At 48.2% G+C, this 21542-nt stretch overlaps 2 protein-coding genes across 11 annotated transcripts in view; both read left to right on the plus strand.

The window, feature by feature from the left end:
- Positions 1–13486, plus strand: part of htt (huntingtin) — a 42495-nt gene extending 29009 nt beyond the window's left edge. For 4 of the 6 annotated variants that reach the window (XM_029118060.2, XM_029118062.2, XM_029118061.2 and 1 more), the window contains 23 exons: positions 25–101; positions 405–543; positions 923–1045; positions 2193–2409; positions 2553–2698; positions 3618–3795; positions 4264–4356; positions 4448–4632; positions 4717–4843; positions 5057–5160; positions 5434–5588; positions 5754–5893; positions 6050–6135; positions 6333–6463; positions 6555–6687; positions 6830–6985; positions 7249–7439; positions 8468–8582; positions 8669–8882; positions 9624–9807; positions 11403–11565; positions 11652–11812; positions 11951–13486. In XM_029118060.2, coding sequence (XP_028973893.2) covers positions 25–101; positions 405–543; positions 923–1045; positions 2193–2409; positions 2553–2698; positions 3618–3795; positions 4264–4356; positions 4448–4632; positions 4717–4843; positions 5057–5160; positions 5434–5588; positions 5754–5893; positions 6050–6135; positions 6333–6463; positions 6555–6687; positions 6830–6985; positions 7249–7439; positions 8468–8582; positions 8669–8882; positions 9624–9807; positions 11403–11565; positions 11652–11812; positions 11951–12164 — 3432 coding nt within the window. In that variant the 3' untranslated portion in view covers positions 12165–13486. The remainder of the gene's footprint in view (positions 1–24; positions 102–404; positions 544–922; positions 1046–2192; positions 2410–2552; positions 2699–3617; positions 3796–4263; positions 4357–4447; positions 4633–4716; positions 4844–5056; positions 5161–5433; positions 5589–5753; positions 5894–6049; positions 6136–6332; positions 6464–6554; positions 6688–6829; positions 6986–7248; positions 7440–8467; positions 8583–8668; positions 8883–9623; positions 9808–11402; positions 11566–11651; positions 11813–11950) is intronic. The other 2 variants (XM_029118064.2, XM_029118065.2) reach the window with 1 other exon arrangement.
- A 4614-nt stretch (positions 13487–18100) lies between these two features.
- rgs12b (regulator of G protein signaling 12b) overlaps positions 18101–21542 on the plus strand; it is a 52073-nt gene continuing 48631 nt past the window's right edge. The window contains exons 1-3 of one of the 5 annotated variants that reach the window (XM_034291166.1): positions 18101–18235; positions 19800–20939; positions 21107–21330. In XM_034291166.1, the coding sequence (XP_034147057.1) occupies positions 20237–20939; positions 21107–21330 (927 nt within the window). In that variant the 5' untranslated portion in view covers positions 18101–18235; positions 19800–20236. Of the gene's footprint in view, positions 18236–18883; positions 18962–19028; positions 19340–19799; positions 20940–21106; positions 21331–21393; positions 21400–21542 lie in introns of those variants that run through there. The other 4 variants (XM_034291170.1, XM_034291167.1, XM_034291168.1 and 1 more) reach the window with 4 other exon arrangements.

The following is a 21542-nucleotide window of genomic DNA, read 5'->3' on the forward strand; positions in this document are numbered from 1 at the left end:
ACATGCTCCATCTCTGCCCCATAGAACAGTATAGCCCAGCTGCCTCTAGAGGAACTGGACAGGATCCAGGAATACCTTCAGGCCAGTGGACTAGCTCAACGGTAACAACACCTCCTCCCCCCTATACCTGTCCCTGTCTCCCCCTCCCTATACTTGTCCCTGTCTCCCCCTCCCTATACCTGTCCCTGTCTCCCCCTCCCTATACTTGTCCCTGTCTCCCCCTCCCTATACCTGTCCCTGTCTCCCCCTCCCTATACCTGTCCCTGTCTCCCCCTCCCTATACCTGTCCCTGTCTCCCCCTCCCTATACCTGTCCCTGTCTTTCATTGTTTCCAACTGATGTATTTTCTTTAATTTATTTTATGTATGGCGTGGTGTGAAGTCATTTCCTGTTTCTCTGGCCAGGCACCAGAGGTTCTATTCCCTGCTGGACAGGTTCCGAGCCACCATCGCCGAGGAGACCAGCAGCCCCGCCCCTCCCATGACATCACATCCCCTGGATGGGAATCCGCCCCCCGCCCCAGAGCTTGTCAATGCAGACAAGGTGTGTGTGTGTGTATGTGTGTGTGTGTTAGGGGTGTAGTCCTTTACAATAAAAATAGTTTGTTACATTTGAGAAACAATTCTTAAGCCAAAAATGTAGTTGACGACTACTTAAATTTTGTGAACGTACAGAATTTGCTGAAGACATTATCTGACAGTAGGTTTTACCGGCCCAGGGAACGGTGCAGGGTTTTTAAAAAGGCCCAGTAACCTGTGAATGATGTGGTGGTCAGACATCGTGCAGCCTTCCAGACATTTGGACACTGGGACCCCGGCAACTTATTGGCCTTCTCTGGTCCAAAAGGATTCTGCCATTTAAGTGTTAAGGTAACCGGCCACTCTGCCGCATCTCAAGTTCTTTAACGTGTTTGTCTTTTTAGGATTGGTACGTTGCCCTGGTGAAGTCCCAGTGTTGTCTCCGTGGTGACGGGTCGCTCCTGGAGACCACGGAACTCCTGACCAAACTACCTCCGGAGGATCTCTATACCATCATGACATGCAAGGTAACACACACACACACACAGACACACACACACACACAGACACACACACACACACAGACACACACACACACACACAGACACACACACACAGACACACACACACAGACACACACACACACACAGACACACACACACACACAGACACACACACACACACACAGACACACAGACACACAGACACACACACACACACACAGACACACACACACACACACAGACACACACACACACACACACACAGAAACACACACACACAGACACACAGAAACACACACACACAGACACACACACACACACACAGACACACACACACACACACACAGACACACACAGACACACACACACACACACACACACACACCTGTCTTACCCCTGAAACACATTAAAGGTTCCCATTAATCTTGACCTTTTTTATCTGCTGCCTAAGATAGTCAGCCTGAGAATTGCCATTCCGGTGAAGTGTGTGTGTGTGTTGTGGTTGGAAATGAGATGTTCTTAAACATGCACTGGTTGTAAATGTGTCTATTTGAACACATACAGTGGGGAGAACAAGTATTTGATACACTGCCGATTTTGCAGGTTTTTCCTACTTACAAAGCATGTAGAGGTCTGTCATTTTTATCATAGGTACTCTTCAACTGTGAGTGACATAATCTAAAACAAAAATACAGAAAATCACATTGTAGGAAAATCCCTGCTGCAGTGTGTGCAAACCTGGTCAAGAACTACAGGAAACGTATGATATGGTTTCTGTACCAAGTATTAAGTTCTGCTTTTCTGATGTATCAAATACTTATGTCATGCAATAAAATGCAAATTAATTACTTAAAAATCAAACTATGTGATTTTCTGGATTTTTGTTTTAGATTATGTCACTCACAGTTGAAGAGTACCTATGATAAAAATGACAGACCTCTACATGCTTTGTAAGTAGGAAAACCTGCAAAATCGGCAGTGTATCAAATACTTGTTCTCCCCACTGTAACTACACACCCAGCCCAAAATAGGAGGTTTAAAATAGGAGTTAGTTTTTCGCAAAAGTCTTGAACCCTAAAAAATGTGAAGTTGTTACATGGGTATTACCGCAGCCCCTGCCTCTCCCTTCATCTCTCTCTCTCTCCCCCTTTTTCTCCATCCTTTCCATCAGGACTTCAACCTCTCCCTCCTCTGTCCATGTCTGAGTCTGGGTGTTCAGAGGTTGACCAGGGGTCAGGGGTCGTTGCTGTTGGAGACGGCTCTGGGCGTGACCCTGGAGCAGCTGAGCAAAGTCACGCAGCTCCTTCCCGTTCCTCACCATTCCTTCCTGCCTCCGACCAAATCCGACCCTGGCGACCCCTACTGGGACCAGCTGACCCTTGTATACGGTGAGGAAGGCAGGCAGGTGGCTTTTCCTGCCATCGAGTCTCTCCGTAGAGCCCCAAAACCTTCTCTCCCAGTAGCCTGCGTTGCATTAATTACACCTCCGAATGTCATTTCCTGACGTGGTGTTTTGCCTGCCTCTGTCCAGGGGAGGCTGGCCTCTACCCCCAGGTCATGTGTCTGTGCAAGGCCCTGTCTCAGTATCTGGTCACCGTGGGGCAGCTGCCCTCCTCTCTGCAGATCCCCAAAGACAAACAACACCTGATCACCTCCTTCACCACCATGACCGCCGAGGTAACCCCGTCTGTGACCCCTGACCCTGTAACCTTTAAAGGGACTTCACAGTGATAATCTCACTTTTTATTTTTTTTTACAGTTGATGTTCAGTTAAATAATCTCCAAATAGTGCCATTGACCTGTGGCAGAAGCCTAAAGGAGTGATAAAATACTTGTAAATCTCTGTCTTTAACATGCGTCTCAAAAAGACAAGGCTTCCTGCTTCGCTCCTTATTGGTGCCCTCCTTCCTGCTTTGCTCCTTATTGGTGCCCTCCTTCCTGCTTTGCTCCTTATTGGCGCCCTCCTTCCTGCTTTGCTCCTTATTGGCGCCCTCCTTCCTGCTTTGCTCCTTATTGGCACCCTCCTTCCTGCTTCGCTCCTTATTGGCGCCCTCTTTCCTGCTTCGCTCCTTATTGGCGCCCTCCTTCCTGCTTCGCTCCTTATTGGCGCCCTCTTTCCTGCTTCGCTCCTTATTGGCGCCCTCCTTCCTGCTTCGCTCCTTATTGGTGCCCTCCTTCCTGCTTCGCTCCTTATTGGTGCCCTCCTTCCTGTTTGGCTCCTTATTGGTGCCCTCCTTCCTGCTTCGCTCCTTATTGGTGCCCTCCTTCCTGTTTGGCTCCTTATTGGTGCCCTCCTTCCTGCTTTGCTCCTTATTGGCACCCTCCTTCCTGCTTCGCTCCTTATTGGCACCCTCACAATGTTAATTCTCTCTCTCGGTCACGCCCACAACATTCCAGGACAGAAAAGATGCTTTGGAATCTATTTGATGAAAGTGTTTTGGATTTTATTTTGATCATATTTTAGTCAATAATATGTGTTGTTTAATAGAAATGATATTCGTATATAATGGAGATAACAGGTGGTGTATCTGCTCATTTCGGTTGTCTCTCTCTGTCCCTAGCTAACAGTAATGCTCCTCTCTCTGTCGGTGTGTAGATGATGGTGTGGGGTGTTCTCCAGGACCGAGTCCCCCTCAGCGTAGACCTCCAGGGGGCCGTGTCCTGCCTCTGTCTGGCCCTACAGCAGCCCTGTGTCTGGAACAGCCTTTCCACAGCCCCCTACAGCACACACACCTGTTCCCTCATACACTGTCTACGACTCCTCATCGTCGCAGGTCTGCCTCTGTCTGTCCCTCTGCCTCTGTCTGTCCCTCTGCCTCTGTCTGTCCCTCTGCCTCTGTCTGTCTGTCGCTCTGCCTCTGTCTGTCTGTCGCTCTGCCTCTGTCTGTCTGTCGCTCTGCCTCTGTCTGTCTGTCGCTCTGCCTCTGTCTGTCTGTCGCTCTGCCTCTGTCTGTCTGCCGCACTGCCTCTCTGTCGGTCGCACTGCCTCTCTGTCGGTCGCACTGCCTCTCTGTCGGTCGCACTGCCTCTCTGTCGGTCGCACTGCCTCTCTGTCGGTCGCACTGCCTCTCTGTCGGTCGCACTGCCTCTGTCTGTCGCTCTGCCTGTCTGTGTTTTGGTATTTGGTATGTTATTAGGATCACTGTTTGAGGATGACAGAGCAGCGGTTTCTCTTCCTGTTGTCCAAACATAATGACCATCCCTCGGTGTGAGGTTGATTTATTTCTCCCCTCCCTCTCCAGTGTCTGTGGGTCCAGGGGACCAGCTCCTCCGTCCAGAGAGGAAGATGACCACCCTGTCAGAGTCAGACCAGACAGACGCTCCACACCCTGACTGTGAGTGCCAACCCAGTGGACAAACAGTACATCTATCTCGTGTGTGTGTGTGTGTGTGTGTGTGTGTGTGACCTGTGTGTCTGTGTTCCAGACGTGTGTGAGCGGCGGTCCTGTGAGATCATGGCTGAGCTGGTGGAGGGTCTCCAGACTGTTCTGTCGTTGGGTCACCATAGAAACAACAAAATCCCAGCCTTCCTCACCCCGATGCTACGCAACATCATCATCAGTCTGTCCAGATTACCGCTGGTCAACAGCTACACCAGGGTCCCAGCGCTGGTCAGTAGTGTGTGTGTGTGTGTGTGTGTGTGTGTGTATGCACGTGTATGTGTGTGTGTGTTTAACCTTTGTGTGTGTGTGTAGGTGTGGAAGCTGGGCTGGTCTCCTCGTCCGGGAGGAGAGTTTGGTACGACCCTACCTGAGATACCTGTTGAGTTCCTCCAGGAGAAGGATGTCTTCAGAGAGTTCCTGTATCGCATCAACACACTGGGTGAGGAACGCGCAGAACCCGATCTGTGCCACTGCTTGTGGGGCGCCAACGCCGATTCATCAAATATCTAGACCATCACTGTATTCGACACTCAGGCTACTAGGCTGTGGATGAGTGTTTCTGACCGGTTCTAAACTGTGTGGGTTGTTTGATTGATGTGGCTCTGATGTGGCTCTGTTGTGGTTCTAATGTGGCTCTGATGTGGTTCTGAAGGCTGGAGCAGCAGGACCCAGTTTGAGGAGACTTGGGCTACATTACTGGGGGTCCTGGTCACACAACCCCTCCCAATGGACCAAGAGGAAGAGAGACAGCAGGAGGTACACACACACAAACACACCACAGAGACACACACACACACACCACAGAGACACACACACACACACCACAGAGACACACACACACACACCACAGAGACACACACACACACCACAGAGACACACACACACACCACAGAGACACACACACACACCACAGAGACACATACCACAGAGAGACACACACAGTCACACTAAAGTGTCCACTAAAAAGTATGTTTATGTGTAACCCATGTCTCCGGCTGTGTGTCTGTGTGTGTGTGTGTGTTTGTCCAGGAGGATTTAGAGCGTACCCAGTTGAATGTTTTGGCGGTTCAGGCCATCACCTCCCTGGTCCTCAGTGCAATGACACTTCCTGCTGCTGGAAACCCAGCTGTCTCCTGTATGGAGCAACAGCCTAGGAACAAGACGCTGAAGGTCCTAGACACAAGGTACACGCACACACCACCACCACGCACACACCACCACCACCACACACACACACCCAACAAAATCTTTAAATACTGTATTCTTCTATATTCTATATTTGGAAGCGGGTTTAGTCTGATCTGTGGATGTAAAGAGGTTTTAGCAAACTGTTCTGTTGATGTCATCAGGTTTGGCAGGAAGTTGTCAGTGATCAGAGGGGCGGTGGAGAGAGAGATCCAGGCTATGGTCTCCAAGAGAGACAACGTCCACACACACCATCTCTACCACGCATGGGACCCTGTTCCCTCCCTGTCAGCGGCTTCACCAGGTAACACACACGCACGCCACAGAGACACACAGACAGACCCACAGGCACGCCACAGACACGCGCACACACACACAAACACACACAAACACCACAGAGACCCACAGAGACACACACACCACCGAGACTCACACGCGTGCCGTTCTGTCTGACGTTCAGCAGGTACCCTGATCAGCCATGAGAAGCTCCTCCTCCAGATCAACACCGAGAGGGAGATGGGCAACATGGAGTACAAACTGGGACAGGTGAGGGGCGGGATGCATTTTGGTAGACTGTGGTAATTCTGCCTCGTAACTGCTGGTGTAAAAGGGAAAATCATTATATCCAAACCGTAAAACAATCCCAAACTTTCCAGGAGTTCTGCTTAGCGTCATACTTTGGTTGTTGCCTTTCTATTCCACTTCCTGTCGTTCTCCCTCCCCCCAACCTCCCTCTCTGTCAGGTGTCCATCCATTCTGTGTGGCTGTGTAATAACATCACTCCTCTGAGAGAGGAAGAATGGGGTGATGATGAGGAAGATGAGAGTGATCCCCCTGCCGTCGCCTCTCCTCCTACCTCTCCTATCAACTCCAGGTAAAGCACACACACACATACAGATAAACACACACACATACACACATACACACACACACGTGTTTGACCTCTGCCCCCCCCCCCTCTACAGGAAGCACCGCGCGGGTGTCGACATCCACTCCTGTTCTCAGTTCCTGTTGGAGCTTTACAGCCAGTGGCTTCTTCCCGGTTCCCCAGGCAGCAGACGCACCCCGGTCGTGCTGGTCAGCGAGGTCGCCCGATCGGTGAGTAACCCCGTTTACCGCTCGTTTCGATCACGTGTTTATTCTATCACTCGGAGGTTTGTGTCTTCATTCATTCCGAGTTCACTCGCCTGTTTTTAGTTCATTGACGGAGGGTTTTGTCTTCTGACCCCGGACCCTGCAGTTATTAGCGGTGTCGGACCTCTTCACGGAGCGTAACCAGTTCCACATGATGTTCAACACCCTGAGCGAGTTGCAGAAGACCCACCCAGCTGAGGACGAGATCTTGAACCAGTACCTGGTGCCTGCTCTCTGCAAGGCCGCTGCTGTTCTCGGCATGGTGAGAGAAGTCCAGAACTGCCCAGAAGAGCCACTCCCCCCCGTTTCACCCTGGGATTTTATGTTTTTATGGCTGCTTACGATGTCTGTCTGTCCCCATGCCCGTCTCCCTGCCCGTCTCCCTGCCCGTCTCCCTGCCCGTCTCCCTGCCTGTCTCCCTGCCTGTCCCCGTCCCCCATCTGTCTGTCTCCCTGCCTGTCTCCCTGCCTGTCTCCGTGCCTGTCTCCCTGCCTGTCCCCGTCCCCCGTCTGTCTGTCTCTGCAGGACAAGGCGACAGCGGAGCCCGTGTGTCGTCTGTTGGAGGTGACCTTGCGCAGCACCCACCTCCCCAGCCGCATGGGGGCTCTCCACGGGGTCCTGTACGTCCTGGAGTGTGACCTGCTGGACGACACCGCCAAACAGCTCATACCCGCCGTGTCCGAGTATCTCCTGTCCAACCTACGGGCCATCGCTCAGTGAGTCCCACACACACACACACACACACAGGGGTTAGGTGGGCCTTTGATTTAGTCATGGATTTAACCCAGTGGGTCTGTAAGCAGAGCCCCGGCTGGCTGGGTCCGTTTATCCGCATCTATGTAAAAGCCTCCTGATGTCCAAGATGAACCTGGGACTATTGACTGATCAGCCCTGTAAAGTCAGCATCAGTTACAACCCAGGGACGGGCCTTGGAGTCATTCTGGACTCTACACTCTCCTTTGATCAGGACGTCAAACAGACTGTAAAATCTTCATCTCTGCAACATCGCCAAACTCAGACCTTCCCTGTCCCGTCCTGCTGCTGAAACCCTAATACATGCATTCAAAACCTCCCGTCTTGACCACTGCAACTCCCTACTCACCGGCATCAAATCTACATCCCTCCGTAAGCTCCAAATCTCTGCAGCCAAACTACTCACTCACACTCAGTCCCAGCAGCATGTCACCCCTATCCTCTGTGAGTTACACTGGCTTCCTACCTCCCAACACACTGACTACAAGATCCTCTTACTGACATATAAAGCCCTAAACAATACCACCTCTGCCTACCTCTCTGACCTTCTTCTTCCATATCAACCAACACACACACTCCGTTCCAGTACTGCAGGCCACCTCATAATCCCCAAGTCCAAGCTCAAAGGCTTTGGTGACAGGGCATTCTCAAGGGTTTCTCCTCATCTCTGGAGCGCACTCCCCAAAACCATCCGTGACTCTGAGACTGTCCCCATCTTCCAGAAACACCTCAAGACCCATCTGTTCAAAATCACCTACCCATAGCCAGGCCAAATCCCACACTCTCAATCCTCTTTGTTTTCTCATACTATTTATTTTGTTTCTGTTTGTTTTCTGTTCCATGTCACTTTTGTACAGCGCCTTTGGGTCCCTGAAAAGCGCTATATAAATATAATGTATTATTATTATGCCTACTTTGGCCACCAGGGTGTGTGTCAGATACATGTGTCTGTCCTGTATTGGTGATGCCCTCTCCTCTCCATGATTCCCAGCTGTATAAATCTTCACAACCAGCAGCATGTGTTGGTGATGTGTGCTGTGGCCTTCTACATGATAGAAAACTACCCTCTGGACGTGGGTGCGGAGTTCACCGCCGGCGTTATACAGGTCAGTGCCGTGCCCGTGCATGCTCGTCTGTGTGGTCTGGGCCGCCGTTCGAACCTCACCGTGAACCTTCCCACCCGTTCGTCCAGATGTGCGGTGTGATGGTGTCGGCCAGCGAAGACTCCACCCCCTCTGTGATCTACCACTGTGTGCTCCGTGGGCTGGAGCGCCTCCTGCTGTCGGAGCAGCTCTCCCGCGTGGACGGAGAAGCCCTGGTCAAACTGAGCGTGGACCGGGTCAACATGCCCAGCCCTCACAGGGCCATGTCCGCGTTGGGTCTCATGCTGACCTGCATGTACACAGGTACTACTACTACTAATAGTTATACTACTACTGCTGTTCATACTACTAGTACTGCTACTGCACAACCCTGGCCAATACTAGCTAGCTTATACCTGCATTTTCACTGGTACAATAAGTTGAATAAGGCGGATTATCATCTAACTAACGCTAGCTAGCTGTTACCTTCAAGTACGCTGGTGTCACGTACACGGGAGTACTGCAATGGCTGTGCCTACCAGCCTCGCAATAGCTGCATTAAAGCTGCGATAATTAACTGTATAGCGAATGCTTACTGAACAGTGTAGAGGCTAAAGCTGTCCCTAATATAGCTAATACAATGTAGGCCGTGACTGTTGATGCATCAGAAAACATGGAGAGAGGAAGTAGGAATATGCAGAAACCTCTTGAACCTTAGGAGGTCAACAGACCCACAGTCAGTTCTTGACTAGTGAAACACTATGTGTTGGTATGTTAGCAAATTCTAGCTCACTGCAGCTAACACTGTTAAGGCATATATAGCTAACAGCACAGCTAACAAAACAATGCATCCCTTTCTTTCCTGGACAGGAGAACTTGATGCCTGTCTATGAAAACTAACCCCAGCCCCCACCAAGTCTGTTTAGCGAAATGTGCTTTCCTTTAAGGAGTTCTGGACTGGTGCCCAAGCTATACCCACTCCAGCTTTGTCTATGAAAATAAATAACTTCACTTTGATATTGTATAATAATAATGACCATGGTGATGACACTCTCATCCTCCCAGCGGTGCATACCTCTACGTCAGAGGTTAGAGGTCAAGGGTCAGAGGTTACCCCGGGTCCTCTTGCTTTCTCCTCAGGCAAGGAGAAGGCCAGCCCTGGTCGCCCGGGTGACGCCGTAGACTCCCAGACCCCTGACAGTGAGTCAGTCATCGTCGCCATGGAGAGGGTCTCTGTGCTTTTCGACAGGTAGGACAGTGGCAATGGTATCGACATGACGTTAGACTTACCCACGCACAGGTGCTCAAAATGGCCGTTACACTATCAGCACAATACCGCTCCTGGCCAGCAGATGTAGCCAGCGAGCAGGATCACACGCTCCCTCACACTGTATCACAAGTGGCACCGCCCATCGACATGACAAGTGAGAAACCCTGGTCGTCCTGCCACTGACATAGAGACAATTCCTGCAGGATGCACTCTGTCATATTGTCAAGGATCAATGGAAACAGCGACACAAACTTGCACCCTTTGCCGTTTTCTTAGTTTCACGTTTTCTTAGCGTGTCTGTATACCATTTCTTAACAGTTAAATGTGTCCAATATTGATAGACATCAAAACGTTAGGGGGTACAAAACAGTGTCATTCTACTTTGTTTTATTACAATTTTACAGGCTAATTTCTGTTAGATTAATTACCAAAATGGGACTGACCACCGGACAGTTTGCCACTTTGCCTCAGTCCATCTTAAATGAGCTCCTGCCCAGAGAAGGCGGTGGCATTTCTGGTTTTTGTTTATATATGGTTTTATCTTTGCATGGTAGAGTTTTAACTTGAATTTGTGGATGCAGAAACATATGTGTTCACAGACAATGGTTTTCGGAAGTGTTCCTGAGCCCAAGCAGTGATTTCCACTACAGAGTTGTGTCTGTTTTTAATGCATTTGCCGCCTGAGGTCCTGAAAATCACGGCAATCCAATATTGGTTTTTGGCCTTGTCCCTTGCATACAGAGATTTCCCAGTCTGTAATTCCCAGTATTCCTATTCTAATATTTCCAGTCTGGTATTCCCAGTCTGGCATTCCCTGTTTTCCCAGTCTAGTCATCCAGGAATTCCCATTCTGATATTCCCAGTGTAATTCCCAGTACACCTATTTCCTATACACAGATTTCCCAGTCTGGCATTCCCGGTATACCTAGTTTTACCAGTCTGTTATTTCCACTGTTCCCAGTGTGGTGTTCTCAGTATTCACATTCTTATATTCCTGGTATTCCCAGTCTATCCTTCCTGGTATTCCCAGTTCATCATTCTTGTATTTCCAGTCTGATATCCCAGTGATATTCCTAGTATTCCGGCTGGCATTCCCATATTCCCAGTCTGGCATTCCTGGTTTTCCCTATATATTATTCCAGGTATTCCCAATTATTCTGTTTTTATACTCCCTGTGTTTTTCCAAGTATTTCTAGTCTGGCATTCCTGGTGTTCCCAGTATGTAATTCCCTTTTCCCCCAACATGTCATTCCTGGTGTTCCTAGTATGTTTTTACCAGCATTCCCTGCCTGTGATATTCCAAGTTAGTTTTTCCTGGTGTTACTGGTATTCCAGTTTGTTTTCCCCAATATTTCTGGTATTCTCATTCCCTCATTTCCAGTTATTCCTGTTATTCCAAGTGTGGTATTCTCGGTATTCCCAAGCTATCATTTCCAGTAGTCCCTGTCCGTCATTCTCTGTATTTCCAGTCAGGTTTTGCCATATTACCAGTCTGTCATTCCCAGTATTCCCAGTCTGGTATTGCGGGTATTCCCTTTCTGTTATTCCTGTCGTTTTTCCCATTTTTGTTCTAGGATTCGTAAGGGTTTTCCTAGTGAGGCTCGGGTGGTGGCTCGGATACTTCCTCAGTTCCTGGATGACTTTTTCCCGCCGCAGGACGTAATGAACAAGGTCATTGGAGAGTTTCTATCCAATCAGCAGCCATACCCACAGTTCATGGCCACAGTTGTGTACAAGGTCAGTGTAATACAGCACACATTTGCCGAAATTGATTCATGACTTGGTGTACAGTAAAAGGGTTACAATAATGAATGATCCCCCAGGTGTTCCAGACTCTCCATGCTACAGGCCAGTCCAGCATGGTCAGAGACTGGGTGTTGCTGTCTCTTTCCAACTTCACCCAGAGAACCCCCATTGCCATGGCCATGTGGAGTCTGTCCTGCTTCTTCGTCTCAGCGTCCACGTCACAGTGGATCTCGGCACTGTATCCTCACCTGTGTGTGTGTGTCTGTGTCTGAGGAATAAAAAGTGGGTGTGCTTGCAACAACTGTGTGTTAATGGTAGTGTGTACATACATGTACAAAATGTGTCCTCCTATCCTGCCTTAACCTCTGACCCCCAGGTTGCCCCATGTGATCAGTCGTATGGGGAAGAGTGAGGTGGTGGACGTCAACCTGTTCTGTGTGGTGGCCATGGACTTCTACAGACACCAGATAGATGAGGAGCTGGACCGAAGAGCCTTCCAGTCTGTCTTTGAGACAGTGGCCTCACCCGGCAGCCCCTACCACCTGCTACTGGGCTGTCTGCAGAACATCCACCTGGACACGTCCCTCTGAGCGAACCACGCTTCACCCGGCAGAACATCCCACTGGACACGTCCCTCTGAGAAACCACGCTTACCCAGCAGAACATCCCACTGGACACGTCTCTCTGAGAGAACCAGGCTTCACCCGGCAGAACGTCCCACTGGACACGTCCCTCTGAGAGAACCACTCTTCACCCGGCAGAACATCCCACTGGACACATCCCTCTGAGAAACCACGCTTACCCAGCAGAACATCCCACTGGACACGTCTCTCTGAGAGAACCAGGCTTCACCCGGCAGAACGTCCCACTGGACACGTCCCTCTGAGAGAACCACTCATCACCCGGCAGAACATCCCACTGGGCACATCCCTCTGAGAGAACCAGGCTTCACCCGGCAGAACATCCCACTGGACACATCCCTCTGAGAGAACCAGGCTTCACCCGTTAGAACGTCCCACTGGACACTTTCCTGAGAATATCAGGTGTCATTCAGCAGTCTAACCAGTGTCTGACAGGAGACATAGAAAGGAGGCAGTCTCAGAGTGCTTCGTACTCCCAAGAAACCCTCCCACTGCCACCAAATACATCCCATCCCCACCTCATAGAATTGACTCTTCCCTCCTACTCGCACCTGACCTCTTCCCACCGAATAACCCAAACGCCCAACTCCTCCCACCTGACCCCTTCCCACCCAATAACCCAAACGCCCAACTCCTCCCACCTGACCCCTTCCCACCCAATAACTCAAACGCCCAACTCCTCCCACCTGACCCCTTCCCACCCAATAACCCAAACGCCCAACTCCTCCCACCTGACCCCTTCCCACCCAATAACCCAAACGCCCAACTCCTCCCACCTGACCCCTTCCCATCCAATAACTCAAACGCCCCTACTCCTCCCACCTGACCCCTTCCCACCCAATAACCCAAACGCCCAACTCCTCCCACCTGACCCCTTCCCACCCAATAACCCAAACGCCCAACTCCTCCCACCTGACCCCTTCCCACCCAATAACTCAAACGCCCAACTCCTCCCACCTGACCCCTTCCCACCCAATAACTCAAACGCCCAACTCCTCCCACCTGACCCCTTCCCACCCAATAACCCAAACGCCCAACTCCTCCCACCTGACTCCTTGTTCTGCCTTCTAAACAAAGGAGCGTAAGGGTCATCTTAGAGCACTATGAAGCGATACACTGGCTGCTTAAGCATCTTAGTTCCACTTACCCTCTTATCTACCAGAACCGCTTATTAGGGCGGACGACAACAACCTTTCCACCTGTATATAACTTGAGAAACTTCCAGCACCTTGACCATGAACAAAGAAAATAATGAATTAGAAAAAAAAAAAAAGAAGAAAATTACCGAATTTGTATATTTTCCTGTGAGGACATTTGCTTGATTCGTTGTGGTATGAAATAACAAATACATAGGATAAAAAAAATATATATATACATCTAAAGTATTTACTATATTTAAAAGTTCAAGACTTCTATTTTTGAGTGTGATGTTTTGTTACAGATGGAAAAGTAATGGTTTGACCTGACAAGAGAATGGATAGGATTTGTGTCCTAAATAACATCTTGTCGCTAGATAGTGTACTACTGACCTCTCTTAAATAGTAGTTTACTTTATAGGGAAAAGTGTTGAAAGCTCGTCCACTTTATAGGGAATAATGTTGAGACACAACCAGATTTAGATGTGCCTGTTCAGTGTTGTCAGTAATGACCTATCAACAATTTTTTTTTTGTTTTACTTAATTACTTCCCTTCCCATCTCTTGCTGTCCTCTTCTCTCTCTCCCCCACTCTTAGTTGTTGTTTTTTTTTACGTTAAAACGATCTCTTGATAGCCATAGCTCTCTGCTCTCTGCTCTCTGCGTCTTGAAAAGCTGAGATTGTATCGCTGTTGCTTCCAGTGGGACGGGTGTTGCCTATTAGCATGTTGTCTTTAAATGCAGTGAACTAGCCTGACTGTGTCCCAAATGGCACCCTGTTGCCGGTATAGTGCACTAGTTTGTACCCTATAGGCAGGCTGCGGGGTGCCATTGGGGATTCGTCCATTGTATTCCATTGTACTATTTGTTGTGGTTTTAAACTCTCAGGATGTTAAGATGTAAGTGATTACTATTGTTATGAGGACTGGACTGGATGGATGGTTGAAGACATCTTTTAACAGAGAAGATTCTTGGTGTATAATTAATGACTTATAATGTTAAAGAATTGTACGTATAGTTGTAACTGTTAAAACTTCAAGCCATGACCGTGCATGAATGAGAACTGCAGTGTAAAGAGTGATGATGATGATGATGATGACGACAACTATGATGATGATGACGATGATGAAGAAGAAGAATCTGGAATGGACTCTGAGATTACTTATGGCTGGTTTTAGTTTTTCTTTACTGGTCTGTGTGTTGCACACCCACTACACACACACACACACACACACACACAAACAGAAAACTACACACATCGACCACTACACACAAACAGACCGCCACACCCACACTACGCTGTACATGGCACGTCTTGTGATTCCCTTGTCCTGTCAAATGCGTGCACGTTTCGCTGTCCAACTGAACGACTGCTGCCCAGTGACAGGGATGGCCATTTAGATGACCTCCGAGATGCCTGCCTGGGTCGATTGATCGGGCCTGTCCCCACGCCTCCCTGCCTTGGGCCCGGCCCAGAGACTGGGTAATGTTATCGTCCTCTAGCCCGTGTCCATTCTCACTGACGCATGCTCCTCTCCCAGACCGTGGTTAGATCTCTATATTTGTCACTGTTTGTTTGGTTAGTAGTGTATTGGCGCAGAGGGTCTAGTAGAAGCTTCAAGATCCACAGGGAAACTTGTATCTATAGCGACCCTCGGCTTTGACAAATCAACAGGCCACAGTCTGCTGCTAATGTAACAGACCGTTTGTTTTTTCTTTCTGGAGCTTTATACTAAAAAAAAAACATTTTGCTCTTTCGTTTCTGTCATTTCGCCTCTGTTTCTAGTGCAGTGAGAAAGTTCAGAGTATTTTAGCACTAACAGTTTTTGCTTCTCACGTCTGAGCTGAGTTCAGTGCTTTGTTCATCCCTTGATTCTCCTATAAATGGCACCCTGGTCAGAGGTGCACTGCAAGGAAAGGCACTGGGTCTTATTTGGGACATGGCCTGTATCTCTCAGCTGTGGTCTACAGTAACAGTCTGACTATGGTGTTGGTATTGGCTTAGTGTCTTCAGTGCGCACTAGGTATGGTTTACAGTAAATGGGGAATAAGGGGTTATTTGGAATATACCCAAGATATTCTAGATATACATTCCAACAATTAGATGTGCATAGTTTTGGATCATGCTTAGTTTCCATCAAGGTTAATGACCAATAACCTGGTGAGTGTGCTTGACTTTTATCCGCTCATAAGGAGGTTCATGTACATTCTAGTGTTCTGATTCCTAATTTGATTAATTGATCCACTGGAGGCTATGATAGAACTGTAGAATCAGAACTATGTTGAGATCATTAGGAAGATTCTATTCTGGAGCCTCTTCTACTATAGAATACTTGTTCTGTCGCTTCTCTTTTCACGCTGTCTGCAAGGAGTAATGCCGTTAATTGAAATATTCTGTATTTAATGGAAATATTTTTTATTACTCAAGATTATGATGTAGAAATGAATAAAATTATAAAAAAATGTAATCGTTTTTTTTGACAGTGTATGTTCTCTATAAAGTCTTACAGAGATTTGTTAAATGGAACTTGGCTGAAACATTGGTTTAAAATCTGTAAATGTGTTAAACTGATGCCCATACACTAGGCTACAAGGCGGGTGTGCGTTTGGGTCAATATTTGGCAGGTGACTGTGCACGTTGCTTCTAATCCTCTCACTGTCTTCCGTAAGACGTAGACAACAGATGACCATGGTGTTAAGCACAGGATTTGCCAACGGGCAATATGTTATGATGACCTTTAGACTACTGCCAGAGTTGTGCAACTGGCGGTAAGCAAAGAACTGGCAGGTGTTCCGCCCAAAAAATGGTGTGTGGTGGTGGGGGGGGCTAATCTTCCCTGAAGCTACGTATGAGTTTTATCCTATCCTATCTAGACTTGGGTAATATAATTATTTATAACATATGTAAACAGCAAAGCCACATGGCCTTGGGCCCAACGTTGGCTGCACTTGACATTGAAACGGTGTGAATACCCCAAGTCCATGTTTAACTCTGAAAAACCACAATGTATTATGTGAGATTTATTTGAATATCAGATTAACAATATGATCTAATTAATATGATTTGAAAGCAAATACAGAAGTGTGTGTGTGTGTATGTGAGAGGTTTTCCTTCAGCCGGTTCCAGCAGGAATGTCTGTGATGTTGCCATGGCCACGGCCCACTGATGGGATGTTCTGCGGAGATGGTGTTAACACGGCGCGGTGAAACGTGATCAGACACCGTCAGACTGTCACCCGAGGTGGTGGAGGTGCCTGTCACAATGGGGGTCCTTCATGGTCGTTAAGATATAAACCGCAGATTAAACGCTGGCCATATGGCTCAATCCTGTGTCACAAATGCCAGCACATTCCCTCCGTAGCGCACTGGGCTGTGCTCTAAATCACTACAATGTCTAGGGAATTGGATACCGTTTAGGATTCATAGTGTTGATGTCTCTACCGCTGTACACTAGGATTAGCTGCGGTTAATGTTTGACTAAGTTGAGTGTGAAATATGAACCACAGGGTGGAAACTACACAGAAACAACGCTGTTTGGATGGATGGAGTACTGATCTGTGGTGGTGAGGTCCAGACTCAGATGGACTTGACCCTCTCTCACCCCCCAGGTTCAGACCCCATGTCCATCTGGTTGCTGCCCTGACTTTGGTGGAGGGGGTTTGGTTCACTGGTCTGGACCGACCTAACCACACCTCACCACTGCAAGGAAGGGTGAGACAAACATTAAAAAGATCTCTTCTGGAACAAGGTTGGAGACCACCACGATCCAGCTTTGACAAAATGACATCTTGGTGAGATAGTGGCACTGAAAAACAGGAAGCTTGACATGCACAATCTGGACAAAGGTCCCTCAAAATCTGCCATGTAAAGTTAATGTTATTTAAATTGTAACTAGACTTTGCAATATTTATGTTTTGATCTGATCCTCATGGATACTCTCAATCATAGGATGTCACTTGGGACAATTTAAAAAGGACATGTTTATTTTGGCCTTTTTTGTCCATTTGAAAAAGATCTGCATAAATACTGGAATTCAGGTTTGATTGAATTAAGCCCTGAGTATTATATCACTTCTCTCCTTCTCTCACTTCATCCCCTCCTTCTGCCCCCCCCCCCCTTCTTTTGTTTCTCTGAGTTGAAGAGACAGTAACGTTAACGTTGTGTCCATATATGGAACTTCGCCATACTGTTGTTTCAGCTGGCCGCCAATAAATCAACTCCTAAAAACAAGATGCTTCCCATGACCTCTGTGCGGACTATTTTTCTAGGACTGTGTGCGCGTACTCAACTGCATCTAGGACTGGGTGGATGCGGTTGCTAGAGTAGCTCAAGGACCGGAGGCTAAAAAGAGCCTGTAAGTGCTGATCTGTGATCAGTTACTTATTTACTACGTCGTTATTACTACATCATGATCGAAAAGGCAGATCCCATTCTAGGTGAACAGGCTGCGTCAGGTCCTCGTCTCGGCCGGGCTGATCACGGCTCTCCCTGTCAATTTTGAGTCAGCTAGCTTTAAGAGCAAACTACGTGGAACCTCTAACAACCAAACAAACAGGAGACAAATGTAATCCAGCTATGGAATACATGTTACCATGAAAACGAACATCAACCGAAGCAGGATATTCTGTTGACATTAATTATTATTATTTTTTATATTAAACTATTATCGATTCAGGAGATCAGACTTATGTCCTCAGTGGCCACCAGCCTCCTCTCTCGACTTCCCAAACACACACACACACACACACACACACACCCACACACAAACACCTCCTGTATTCTCGTTCTTCACCAACTGGTAGCGAGTGGTCTTCGTTTATAGTGAATATGTGCTACTGCTAACTGTAAGATTGGACTGAGCATCATCCGGATACGTGTATAAACGGTAAAATATTTTAAACACTTTCTAAGCTAGACTGTGTACACGTTTACCGTAGTTTTATGTTATTACGTTACATGCCATATGCCATATCCAGTTCATGCCAGGTGGCTTGAAAAACTGCCAAGTGCCAACTTTGACATCTTAAGAACTAATAACCATAGCATTACGGGTATACCATATGTAATTAAGCATTTATAGCAGTTTTATTCAAGTTCATTGTTGCTTTTACATTATTGAAGTTCGCATTGGGCTACAAGCGAATTAGCTTTGCTGTACCGCTAATCATGACAACTGCATACCGTTAGTTACATTAGCCAACTGTTCTACTCGTCTTGAAAAACATAGCAACTAGTCGTCGTCAGTACACGTCTGCAAACACATTTCTGATAGTCCCGGTATTGCTGTAAATGTGCATGTTAAACTTCGTATGAATGCTATTTTGTAAATATTAGATATTGATTTCGGACACCTGTGGCATTATTTATGTACTTCTGCTGTTATACGATTCTCAGTCAAACTTTAATCATGTAGAGTTTTTTTAATATGATTGACAGACACGTGAGCCAATGATATGACTGGAAACGTCTTGTTTACAGTATTGTTGTCATAGTTACTCGTTGACATTCCAGCATTCTGGACAATGGAGGCGGGACAGTAGTTAAGCATGGGTGGATGCACTTTCTAGGTGTATTGATTTTCGACCAGCGACTTACGGACAATAGAGAAAAAGTTTGTTAACTATTTTTAATTCATTATAAACACAAAGACTAAAGCCTTTCTCTTTACAGTGCCGTACCAAAAATACAATTAACGTTTTGTTTAATTTAATCGTTGTCTTATTGTAGTACGTTCTTGTAGTAACGGTACGGTATTATCTCGTTAGCATATGCTAGCGTACATTTGCTCCTTTTTCCCCACCCTCACTTGCTAACAAGTTTCCAAGGTTAGCTAGTTGTATATTTGGATTAGTTTACCTCACTTGTAGGTCTGTCAGTAGTAAACTAGTAAACATAGCTAGTTGGTTAGGTAGATAGTGTGGGGAGATGGACGGCCCTCTTGTTGCCACGCAACTGCTGTCTCTTACCTAACAGTAACACCTGTGAAAAGGTGAGTCAAATTGTGCTTCCTATTGGATCATTGATCTGACGTCACTCATGGGAAGGTGTGGTTTTGTGGTATTTGAGTTTGTTGCGGGATGAAGCTATCAATCAAGGGCAGTAGTAGAGTGCCGTAGTAGCCCATTTTTTGCAAGTTGCCATTCAATATTCTTTTTTTGTATTGACGCTATTTTTTTTAAAATTACATTTTGGTTATAACAGTTCTTGGCATACTTCTTCTTGGCTTTTTAAAGAAAATGATCCAATGGAAACGATATTCTTTCAATGGTGCTACGGTACCAGGTTGATGCTCTGCTGGCCTGTATTAGATATTTAACTACTTCCACATTGTAGGTGAAATGTGAATTGATAATGTTATATATGGTCTCTTTCACAGCCTAATTTCCTTAATCTCCGTTAAAACTCACAATGAGTCCCTGTTGTTGTTTGTCCCTCCTATTTCTCCATAGGTGATCTCTGTAACCTCATCAGAGGTTAAGAACGGGTTGGCAGATCCTGGGTCACAGTGATGTCACCTCTCACCCTCCTGACTCATTCAGCCTCCTGCCTTGGCATTTAGAAATCTCTCAAGAGACACAGAGAGAGAGAGAGAGAGCGCGAGAGAGAGAGGGTTAAATTTAAAACCGTTCCCCTCCAAAAAGGGTGTTTGTCATGCTCATTCATTTCATGAAGTTGACTGACAACAGACAATAAGCACCTTTAACAGGAGACTGTGCCCACTGATCTCTCCCACACGGTTCACTGATACACAGGACGTCTCAACCCGTCAGTCTCCCACAGGTCTAACTATGGACACCCTTAAAACCAACTTACCATCCCAGTTAAGCCCCTGGAATTGACCTGGCACTACCGAAACAGAGTCCGCGCTAGACAACAAACAGGGACGATGTTCAGACAGTCCGATGCCTCGTCCAAGAGACGTCACGGAGGACACGCTGGAGGCGGCAGCCTCTCCGCCTTACCCTCTGCTCCCCCTCCTCACCCTCACCAGGGTGGGCGTCTCCGAGGGGTGGAGGTGGCCCGGGGTCGGGCGGGTTATGGCTTCACCCTCTCCGGCCAGGGCCCCTGCGTCCTCAGCTGCGTTCTGAAAGGAAGTCCGGCGGACTACGTCGGCCTGCGCCCTGGTGACCACATCCTGTCCGTCAATGACATCAGCGTCGCCAAGGCGTCGCACGAGGACGTGGTGAAGCTCATCGGCCGATGCACCGGGGTCCTGCACCTGGTCGTCGCCGAGGGGGACCGGGGAGGCCGTCGTCACGGACACGGCGGGCGCAGCGGCAACCGCCGCGGAGGCAACAGCTCCGGGAGTCCCGCCGGGGCAAACGCGCGGCCCGCTGAGTCGTGCTCCAGTGACGAGGAGCTGGGCGGTTTCCACGGCGCCGGCGGGAACAACAACAACAACGTGAGGTCCGGTTCCCGTGGGGTCGGAGCAGGAGGCGGAGCAGGGGGTGGTTGGTTCAAACCCAAGCTGGACTCTAAGACGCTGGGCATCAACCGGGCGGAGAGGGTGGTCGCTGAGATGCAGTCGGGGGGAATATTCAACATGATCTTTGATAACTCCTCCCATTCCTCCAGCAGCTCGGAGAAAGGTATCGCGCCGTCTGGTGTTATTGTAGCTATTCACGGGATGCCGTTTGGGATTCAAACTGTGTGGGCCGCGTGGTCAGTGCTTCATTCACATCGCTGGGTTTCTTCCTCGTCGTCCGGTAGCTCTCAATCTATGTCATTCATTCTGTTTTTTTTATTCATCCTAAAGACAGGGTTATCGCTCCACCTCCCCGAGCCTCCTCTTCCTCCTCGTCTGCGTCAGCCAGGCCAGCAAGGCCCCTGTCGGAGCCAGAGTTTCTGCCATACCGGCCGAGCCGGTGCCAGTCCCGTAGTAACCCCAACCTGCTGTCTGAAGAGGAGATGGACCGGGTCCTGATGAATGACGACTCCGTCTTCCTGGACACCTTTCACCTACAGGAGACTGAGGGCCAGGTAGATTACACACCTTACAGAAGACTGAGGGCAGGTAGATTACACACCTTACAGAAGACTGAGGGCCAGGTAGATTACACACCTTACAGAAGACTGAGGGCCAGGTAGATTACACACCTTACAGAAGACTGAGGGCCAGGTAGATTACACACCTTACAGAAGACTGAGGGCCAGGTAGATTACACACCTTACAGAAGACTGAGGGCAGGTAG

The sequence above is a fragment of the Esox lucius genome, chromosome 25 (assembly GCF_011004845.1).
Source record: "Esox lucius isolate fEsoLuc1 chromosome 25, fEsoLuc1.pri, whole genome shotgun sequence".
Classification (NCBI taxonomy): Eukaryota; Metazoa; Chordata; class Actinopteri; order Esociformes; family Esocidae; genus Esox; species Esox lucius.